The sequence below is a fragment of the Pistacia vera genome, unplaced genomic scaffold (genome assembly GCF_008641045.1).
Source record: "Pistacia vera cultivar Batoury unplaced genomic scaffold, PisVer_v2 Contig282, whole genome shotgun sequence".
NCBI classification, from domain to species: domain Eukaryota; kingdom Viridiplantae; phylum Streptophyta; class Magnoliopsida; order Sapindales; family Anacardiaceae; genus Pistacia; species Pistacia vera.
In genome coordinates, this window is record NW_022196093.1 from 119,101 (window position 1) to 130,266 (window position 11,166).

The window sequence follows — 11,166 nt, forward strand, 5'->3', positions numbered from 1 at the left end:
GTTCTTTATTTATATGAAATATGTTTTTTAAAATAAAAAGCATCATTAGAGATGCTCTAACATATTGTTTTTTTTTTTATTCACCTGTAAAAGATGGAACGGTGGATAATTGATGATAATCTTGTTTTTTTTTTTTTTTTTTTTTTTTTTTCAATGATGGGGTGTTTGAGTTCGCTTGTGTATACTTCAATTAATCTCCTAGGCATGGGTGGATCCAACATCCTTGAGGGTAGGCCTGGATTTTGAAAAAAAACTGTAAATATTTATAATTAATTGTTTTTATATCAAGAAGGTACAAATATATATGGCCCACAATCAAACTAATTGCTATAATATGTTAGACTCACCCATCATAAATATTACGGCTATACTGGCCCACTAGTTTCATTATTATAAATATATTATATATATGCCGTATGCGGCCAATCTCGAGGACCACAACTTTTGTATCCCTAATTTTATTTAGTAAGTGCGCCTCTCTTTCTCTTTTTCTTACTGGCTCGGTTGAAGTTACAACTTTTGAAGACTATTGTCTGCTTTATCAGTTTTAGGTATGTATATTACTTATTTTAGTTTAGTTTATTTTAGGGTTAAATCATATTTGTTTTTATAGAGGTTTTTTATTCTAATGAAAAAAAGTATGAATCTTGCTAGTTTGTTTGAGTTTGTAATTTGTTCAAAACGTTATTATTAATTTGTGACTTTAGATATCACAAATACATTTATAAAATTAATTTTTTATATAATTAGAGGACAACTTGATTTGCACTAATCATTAATATATTAATAATGATATTTTTATTATTTTATAATGTGATTAGTTGACTAAGTATGCTCTAATAGTAATTAAATTAAATCTAGTTGATCTATGCCAATAATTTAAATAAGTCAAAAAATTGATTAGCGAATTCTATAAGTTTTTAAATTTCACTAAAATGATTTTAAATATAAGAAAATTAACACAATAAAATGATTAATTAATTGCTAAAATAATCTTTTAATTAGATATAATTGTTACATCTAAAAACGTGATAAGTAAGTCCTTATAATTTTATTAATTAAAGTTTCATCGGTCTTTCTTTACATGTATCATATTATCTTTTATTTATTTGATAGCTATGATATCCAATTATTTTAAGAGATTAAAGAAAATTCCAACAGAAATTGTTGATGGAAACTCTACTGATATTGAGGTTAATCAAATCCCATTAGAAGAAGAAGCCTCACATCAACAACAACAACACCAAGTAAAAGAAGCTCAACCTTCGGTCGGGATGTTCAATTTAGATGAGCTTGAAACTAATCTAGGATTGAGGATACCAATTTACGAGATTTGTTGTATTGACAAGCAAAAGGAGGAAGTTCGAAAAGCATACTTGTTGAAAGGTCCTTGCCAACCTAAAGATCATAACTTTCCTTTCACTCTTTTTGGAGATAAAAAGCGTATGTTTACACTAGAGTGGTACAAAGAAGATCCAAGTTGGATGGAATATAGTGTGGCAAAACATTGCATATTTTGTTTAAATTGTTATCTTTTCAAAACTGATTGTGGTGAAGTTTTTATGAGTAAGAGATTTAATCATTGGAAAGATAAAGCAAAAGTGAAAAAACATGTTGGAGATCATTCTAGTACTCATAAACAATGTCATGCCAAGTGTGTTGATTTGATAAACCAAAGGTAACACATCGATGTAAATCTTGCTTGCATGTCGAAAAATACCAAATTGGACTATCGCATTCGCTTGAATGCATTAATTGATTGCATTAGATTTCTTTTACATCAAGGATTGACATTTCGTGGTCATGATGAGTCGGTTGAATATGAAAATCAAGGTAATTTTATGGAACTATTGAAGTTTCTATTCAATCATAATGACGACATAAAAAAAATTGTGCTGGAAAATGCTCCGAAAAACGATCAAATGACGACCCCCAACATCCAAAGGGAATTAACTAGTGTTTGTGCTCATCTGACGACCAAGAAAATTATTACAGAAATTGTGAGAGATAAACAACTGTTCTCTTTACTTGCTTCGACATATTGTTAAAAAAAGCTTCTGATATGTGCAAAGTTAATAGCATACCAATCTTGGAGAATATGGAAGATAACTTTGGGAGGACAAAATGGGGGATTGTGCTAATTACGAATAAACTTCATTTTAAGGTGGAATTGATGTATACAGTTTTGGATAACATTCAAGAAGAACTCAATAACCGTTTTGATGAAGTAAATGTGAGGTTGCTTCAATGTATGACATCTCTTGATCCAAGGAACTCTTTTGTTGCATTTAACAAAGATAGATTACTTGAATTTGCAAAGTTCTATCTTGCCGATTTTCCTCAACACGATATTCGGTTGCTCGATGATCAACTTGAAAACTATTATGAGGATGTTAGCACCAATGCCAATTTCACTCATGTCGAAGGGATTGCCGACCTTGCTAAAAAAATGGTTGAGTTTAAGAAGGATGTTGCTTATAACAAAGTTTTCTTGCTTATTAAATTAGCATTGGTTTTGCCTGTGGCTACTGCAACAGTTGAAAGGGTGTTCTCTACAATGAATCTTGTGAAAATAGTTTGCGTAAAAGATTATCAGAAGAACTGGCTCTTGCAAAGGGTTAAAATATCCAATTGTTTTGCAAAGCTTAATTAAATCTATTACTCTCCTAGTCAAATGGCTGGCCCCATCTCCCACTTTCTGGTTTAGTAGTTTAGCTCTTTTTTAACTACTATATTTTTTACCCTACTTGTATGGAAAAATCTGTATCCAAGTCTTCGATGGATTCGTCTCACCAGCCCCCACTAAACTGCATGCGCATATTCTACTACTTAAATTACAAATTAACACACTTATATAGTGGACTTTCGGCAATAAAAATATGATTTCTAACAAAAAGAGATAATTGTTATCGTGGAAACTACAATTTGTCTCGAGGGAAGCTTCTAATGACCAAAAAGAGAGTGAAACCATCTCTCTGAAGTGAAATTTTTCTTACCATATGACAATTTAAGTCAAAGTTGAGCGTGTAGGAACTGGCTAGAGGCCACCATTGTTGTTCTTAAGAGGAAACATCATCAAGCCACTAAGAGAAATTTTAATTTTTCATGAAGTGGGATTAGCTGAGTTTTTTCACCATCAGCAATATTTATGGAATTGTGCCAAACTCATTGATAGTGACAACGTAAGTGACTTTGCCACTATTCAAGTTCAGATATCTTAACAAATTAGCAGTTTGCATTTATCCTTGTTGTTGTTTTGTGTATAAATTGCCGAACTTCTGACTGCTTGTCACACAATCCTGGTGACTTAGTGAGCAAATTACTCCATTTGCTTTGAGAATGGAGCAAAATTCTAATAAACTTCCCTTTCTTTACTTGTTCTGCGTCTTTTTCTTCAGTGCTTTGGTGTCCTGTCAACTTGATTATAACTATTATGCTAAAACTGTCCCGGCCTGATACCAATTGTTCGATCAGGTGTTCTGTCATGTTTTCAAATGAGACCAGGATGGCTGCCTTCTTTTGCGGCTTCACTTCCATGACTGTTTTGTTAATGTAATTTTGTTACTTTCTTCTTCTTCTTGCCTTCTGTTTTTTAAATTAAGTTCAATTCATTAGTCTGTTATTGAGTGAGCATGGAAAAAGAGTAAAAGATAATAGTCATTATAAGGTATAAAGTTAAACAACTATGAAACTTTAGGGTATGAGAGTTCACTCAACTTCTAACCCCAATGATACTCATTGCATCTTACAAAAAAAAAAAAAAAAAAAAAAATGTTGATATTTCTACCTTAGCAAGTATTTTGAATGTAACAGTTTAGTGTCTGCTGAAGCTTACTGCAGATAGCATTTTTTTTCATTTTTCGAAATGCAGGGATGTGATGGATCTATATTACTGGATGATACAAGCTCAACTAAGGGGGAGAAAAATGCAGTCCCTAATCGAAATTCAGCTAGAGGTTACGAGGTCATCGATGCTATTAGGCTAATGTGGAGAAATCTTGTCCAGCCACTGTTTCATGTACTGATATATTAACTCTTGCAGCAAGAGAGCTGTTTATGTAGTAAGAAACCCCTCCAATAATCATGAGATGTTTTTAACTTTTTATCGTATTCTAGGTACTAAATTTGCCTTTTTTCTCGTATTTTTTCTCAGGTTGGAGGCCCCTATTGGGCTTACCCTTAGGTCGGCGAGATGGCCTAACAGCAAATGAGACTGAAGCTAATGAATTGCCGTCACCTTTTGAACCTTTAGACAACATCATTAGAAAATTTTCTGCAAAGGGACTTGATTTGAGGGATACGGTTGTGCTCTCAGGTTTGCCTCCTCTTAACTAATAGACATGAACGCCTTGGTGTGACTTCCATGTACGAAAAATTATGTTAGATGTGCTCGATCAAATCAATAACTGCTTTTAAATTATAACAGGTGCGACACTATTGGATTGCTCAATGTTCACATTCAGCAAAGGCTATTCAACTTTGATGTGGTAACGGTAATCCTGATCCAGCACTTGATGCAGCATTTAGAAAAAGTTTGCAAAGCGTGTGTCCAAACCAAAATACTTCCGATACTCAACTGGTTGCTTTGGATGCTGCTACAACCAACAGGTTCGACAACAGCTACTACAGAAACCTAGTGAACAAATCTGGATTACTCCAGTCAGATCAAGATCTTATGACCGACAATAGAACTTCTTCAATGTTCAAAACTACAGCAAATACCCTTATTTATTCTCCAGAGATTTTGCAGCATCAATGAGGCAGATGGCCAGCATAGGTGTACTAACTGGCCAAAATGGAGAGATAAGGAAGAATTGCAGGGTGGTGAACTAGAAGAGGAGAGTTTGCAGAATAAATATCTTTATATATTAAGTTGAAATTCATGTTTGTATGTAACCAGTTAGCTACAACTGGAAGCAACATGAGCTAATGCTTTGACTACTTTGTGTTAATTCCAAGGTTTAATCCTACTATGACTTGAAGTGTGTAAAATGTCTACAGTATAGTATAATTAATTAGCATGCAAGTTAATTGCGCGCCGCCTGTTGAACTCAATCATTTATGATCTACACACTTGATTCGAATTAATTAATTAATTAATTAAACTAGTTTGAGTCAAAGATATGTATGATTGAAGAGGACTTTTATGGCGTTACTCAAATTTATATTTTGCATTGGATGAATGTCAAATATAATGATAAAGTCAATGGAACCATTTTTACGGGTTTTTCCTTAAAATTTGACTATAACAAATTTCTAAAACCCTAAACGTTATACTTATAATATGAAACTTTTTTAAATAATTTTTATAATTTTGAAATATTTAATATATGATTCAGTATTTTAACATAAAATGTGTATTTTACCCTTCCTTCAATAACTTTTACACAAAAAATGGACGGCAAATGATGTAATGGTTAATTATAGAGGGTAATTGCCAGTTATCCTATATTAGAGGGGGGTGCAACAAATTATCCCAACAAAACCTAACAAAGTTAAGGAAGTGGGATATTTATTTCACTGAGTTTCCAAATGATTATTATATTTGTCTATAAAAATAGAGTTTAATGAATTTTTATTTTTAAATATAAATTAAAGAGTGAGTAAATTTTTCATATCCCAATTTATTTAAAAATTATAAATTTCTATGCATTTTATTATAATTTTCTCTCTTATTAAGTCCTCTCATATTTATTAAGTTAATTTAAAGAGTCTATAGATTTGAATACAAATTTTGTTCTTATATTTAGAAATTAATAAAGATGTTCTTATTTATATGAAATATGTTTTTTAAAATAAAAAGCATCATTAGAGATGCTCTAACATATTGTTTTTTTTATTCACTGTAAAAAAGGAATATGCTTTCACTGTCCAATCTTCTTCAGCCCAACTGAGTCTACTGCATTCACGTGGTTACCCTTAAACATCCATATTGAGATTATCCTTCATTATTCAATTTTCTTCTTTCACTATCCTGAGAAAGAGAGAGAGAGAGAGAATGGAACCACCACCCGCACAAAGCATGAATTTCCAGGCCGGAGAAGATGAACAAGACAAAGCTATTAATGAATGGTATGTGTCCTTACTCCTTATCTTCTTCTTTTTTCCTTTTGTATATAAATCTGATTTGTTTGCTCTGTTTATTCATCCAAAAGAGCTATTTTGAATGTTCATTTGATTTCTTGGGATGCAGCTGCTCTTGCTGCTATGACTGCTCAGAGAACTGCCTTGACTACTTGTGTTGCTACAATCTCTGTTAGATTGTTTCATGGAGTAGGTTAGGTTAGGTAATCAGAAACAGTTTACTAATAATCTTATTGTAATTGTAGTCCCTTTTAGTGGAAACTCCATAATAACTTTTGATAAGAAGAATTTGAGCTCCCTTGTTAAATTATTTTTATGTTATCTGTTTTTCTTGCATTGTTTTAAGTATATCTTCTGCCTGCAGATACACTGTATCTCTTTCTGTTTGTTCTTCAAAATTATGTAAGAACAATTGAATTATGATGGTGCCATCAACGAAATGGTAAAGTTGAACCTTTACTTTATATTCTAACAAACCCACCCACTAATGCCATGTAAAATATAACTTCAAGTGTGCCTTTAGGCTTTAACTCATTGTATGATGTCATGTCAAGCTTGGATAAGCTGTATATCTTTCTTTATCAGTAACATTAATGCACTACTGATTCATTGTTTTGTTCTTATTACGTAGTCCATTATATGGGTTAACTATTCATAGACGACTCTCAGAGTCAAGAGGCAGAGCTGATGGATTTGTTTGTGAATGGTTATAACACTAGAACAGAATTTAATTTGGACGATCAAATCAAATTGCTGATTGATTTTTCAATGTCCTCGTGGTCTAAAAGCATAGTCCTTAAATGCAGAGTTAAACTAATCAGAGGTAGGAAGGAAATGGGATTGATATCATATAAAAAAAAATTCTCCCCAAGTTGCTTTTAGTTGAAGCCAGCACGCTAAAATTTGGAGCTTACGAAGAACTTTGATACCCCAATTAAAGTGACATAATCAAACATCACTGACCTCAAGTTGGAAAAATGTATACAGAGCATGAAAAGGCCTAAAAGACTTAACACTCCCCACAACAGTTTACAAAGAGTGCCACTCCTAATAATTAGGAGTTAGTCGACTACTTCAACAATAAGGGGCGAGGCAAACGCATACGAGGTCCATAGGCAGTTTAAGCCTATCCCATGAAGAGCCGCTGTAGGATTTCTCTAAGTAATAAAACTCCTAACTGGTCTTGGGCTTAGGAGAAAGGATCATAATAATATTAGGTTTTTCTCGTTAAACCTAGTATATAAGCATGTTTTTCTCTTGTATGAGTGATATAACAAATCATAGGTGAATACATTTATTGTAACGAGTCGAGGTGAGGGGATATTTTAATAATATTGACTTTGCTAAATATAACCAGGATTTTGGGTGAACCAGGACAAATCGCGTGTGTGTTTTCTCTTTACAGTTTACATCATTTGTGTGTGATTGCTTACTTGTTTGGTTTCCATCACTCTCTAGATTGTTTCATTGATGACACAAATAAATAAATCGAATATAACTATAATAATCTACACTCAAAGCCACCACAATTTCTATTTACAAAATTTTCTTGGCTTCAGCAGTGTTTTGTAATCTTAATATAACATTCATCACAATATGCCGAAGCAGACTCATGAAAACATAGCTTGTTGTGAAGAATTTCAGTCACAGTAGAGAACCTTGTAAAGCATAATAGGAAATTGCGCAATCGAGTTTACTGTCATCATCTTTGCTCCTTGTTTCTTAGAACAGCTATGAAAAAGATTACAAGAAGTGTGTCTATTTTGACCTAAAAACGAATTAGACTTGTGCATTAGGGAAATCATTTTAAATTGAACTATTGTGTAGCAGTGGATTCAAAACTAAGGCAACATGCTCCACTTTCGAGCTTAATGAACTTAACCTACTGTTCATAAACACAAGCTTGTTCGCTGAAACAGGAAGTGGTATACACATTGGAATCCAACATGAGATGCGACTGTTTGACTATATATATATATATAACAAAGTAGAGTCCTCCAAAACCTGGGCGGCAAAGATAAATTTTTATACTTTTTCCCTCGGAAGTATTTGTTTTAATAAGTGACCAATTGAATCCATGCCAGAAATTTGTAACAAGAGTATCAAAAAATATTAAAAGTTATATCTACAATGTAATTCATGTTTCAGGTTCTCAAGCAGACCTTCACCAGTAAATTTTTTTCACTTTGATTTGCCTGTAATACATAAATCAGTATTGTTCTATATTTAATTAAACTAGAGATTAAGGGATGTTATGCAGATTATCAGAAAGGACTGGCTCTTGCAAAAGGGTTGAAATATCCAATTGTTTTGCAAAGCTTAATTAAATCCATTACTCTCCTAGCAAAATGGCTGGCCCCATCTCCCACTTTCTGGTATATGCAGTTTAGCTCTTTTTTAACTACTATATTTTTTACTCTACTTGTATTGAAAAATCTTGTATCCAAGTCTTTGATAGATTCGTCTCACCAGCCCCCATCTAAACTGCATGCGCATATTCTACTACTTAATTACAAATTAACACACTTATAGTGGACTTTCGGCAATAAAAATATGATTTCTAACAAAAAGAGATAATTGTTGTCGTGGAAACTACAATTTGTCTCGAGGACGAAGCTTCTAATGACCAAAAAGAGAGTGACAACCGTCTCTCTGAAGTGCAATTTTTCTTACCACATGACAATTTAAGTCAAAGTTGAGAGTGTAGGAACTGGCTAGAGGCCACCATTGTTGTTCTAAAGAGGAATACATCATCTAGCCACTAAGAGAAATTTTAATTTTTTATGAAGTGGGATTAGCTGAGTTCTTCCACCATCAGCAATATTTATGGAATTGTGCCAAACTCATTGACAGTGACAACGTAAGTGACTTTGCCACTCTTCAAGTTCAGATATCTTAATCAAAATTAGCAGTTTGCATTTATCCTTTGGTTACTTTTGTGTATAAATTGCCCCAACTTCTGACTACTTGTCACACAATCCTGGTGACTTAGTGAGCAAATTACTCCATTTGCTTTGAAGATATGGAGCAAAATTCTAATAAACATCCCTTTCTTTACTTGTTCTGCCTCTTGTTCCTCAGTGCTTTGGTGTCCTGTCAACTTGATTATAACTATTATGCTAAAACTTGTCCCGGCCTGATACCAATTGTTCGATCAGGTGTTCTGTCAGCTGTTTCAAATGAGACCAGGATGGCTGCCTCTCTTTTGCGGCTTCACTTCCATGACTGTTTTGTTAATGTAATTTTGTTAATTTCGTCTTTCCTCTTGCCTTCTGTTTTTTAAATTAAGTTCAATTCATTAGTCTGTTATTGAGTGAGCATGGAAAAAGAGTAAAAGATAATAGTCATTATAAGGTATAAAGTTAAACAACTTTATGAAACTTTAGGGTATGAGAGTTCACTCAACTTCTAACCCCAATGATACTCATTGCATCTTACAAAAAAAAAAAAATGTTGATATTTCTACCTTAGCAAGTATTTTGAATGTAACAGTTTAGTATCTGCTGAAGCTTACTGCAGATAGCATTTTTTTCATTTTTTGAAATGCAGGGATGTGATGGATCTATATTACTGGATGATACAAGCTCAACTAAGGGGGAGAAAAATGCAGTGCCTAATCGAAATTCAGCTAGAGGTTACGAGGTCATCGATGCTATTAAGGCTAATGTGGAGAAATCTTGTCCAGCCACTGTTTCATGTACTGATATATTAACTCTTGCAGCAAGAGAAGCTGTTTATGTAGTAAGAAACCCCTCCCAATAATCATGAGATGTTTTTAACTTTTTATCGTATTCTAGGTACTAATATTTTGCCTTTTTTCTCGTATTTTTTCTCAGGTTGGAGGCCCCTATTGGGCTCTGCCCTTAGGTCGGCGAGATGGCCTAACAGCAAATGAGACTGAAGCTAATGAATTGCCCTCACCTTTTGAACCTTTAGACAACATCATTAGAAAATTTTCTGCAAAGGGACTTGATTTGAGGGATACGGTTGTGCTCTCAGGTTTGCCTCCTCTTAACTAATAGACATGAACGCCTTGGTGTGAACTTCCATGTACGAAAAATTATGTTTGATGTGCTCGATCAAATCAATCAACTTGCTTTTAAATTATAACAGGTGCGCACACTATTGGATTTGCTCAATGCTTCACATTCAAGCAAAGGTTATTCAACTTTGATGGCAACGGTAATCCTGATCCAGCACTTGATGTAGCATTTAGACAAAGTTTGCAAAGCGTGTGTCCAAACCAAAATAATTCCGATACTCAACTGGTTGCTTTGGATGCTGCTACAACCACCAGGTTCGACAACAGCTACTACAGAAACCTAGTGAACAAATCTGGATTACTCCAGTCAGATCAAGATCTTATGACCGACAATAGAACTTCTTCAATGGTTCAAAACTACAGCAAATACCCTTATTTATTCTCCAGAGATTTTGCAGCATCAATGAGGCAGATGGCCAGCATAGGTGTACTAACTGGCCAAAATGGAGAGATAAGGAAGAATTGCAGGGTGGTGAACTAGAAAGAGGAGAGTTTGCAGAATAAATATCCTTATATATTAAGTTGAAATTCATGTTTGTATGTAACCAGTTAGCTACAACTGGAAGCAACATGAAGCTACTGCTTTGACTACTTTGTGTTAATTCCAAGGTTTAATCCTACTATGACTTGAATGTGTAAAAATGTCTACAATATATAATTAATTAGCCTGCAAATTATATTGCGGCCAGCCTGTTGAACTTCAATATTCATTATGATCTACACACTTGGTTCGAATTAATTAATTAATTAAACTAGTTTGAGTCAAAGATACGTATGATTGAAGATGGACTTTTATGGCGTTAACTCAAACTTTATATTTTGCATTGGATGAATGTCAAATATGATTGATAAAGTCAATGGAACCATTTTTACGGGTTTTTCCTTAAAATTTGACTACAACACATTTCTAAAACCCTGCAACGTCATACTTATGATACGAAACTTTTTCTAAATAATTTTTTTTTTTATAATTTCGAAATATTTAATATATGATTTAGTATTTTAACATAAAAGGTCTATTTTACCCTTCCTTCAATTAA

The 11,166-nt window shown here is 33.4% G+C and overlaps 1 protein-coding gene and 1 pseudogene across 1 annotated transcript; both read left to right on the forward strand.

The window, feature by feature from the left end:
• Nucleotides 1–3,818: 3,818 nt before the first annotated feature.
• On the forward strand, nucleotides 3,819–4,833 carry LOC116134064 (annotated as a pseudogene).
• Nucleotides 4,834–9,071: 4,238 nt separating this feature from the next.
• Nucleotides 9,072–10,830, forward strand: LOC116134091 (peroxidase 10-like). The gene is made up of 4 exons (XM_031419760.1): nucleotides 9,072–9,322; nucleotides 9,634–9,825; nucleotides 9,921–10,083; nucleotides 10,198–10,830. The coding sequence occupies exons 1-4, from the start codon at nucleotides 9,107–9,109 to the stop codon at nucleotides 10,605–10,607; spliced, it is 981 nt and encodes a 326-aa protein (XP_031275620.1). The 5' UTR covers nucleotides 9,072–9,106; the 3' UTR covers nucleotides 10,608–10,830.
• Nucleotides 10,831–11,166: the final 336 nt, after the last annotated feature.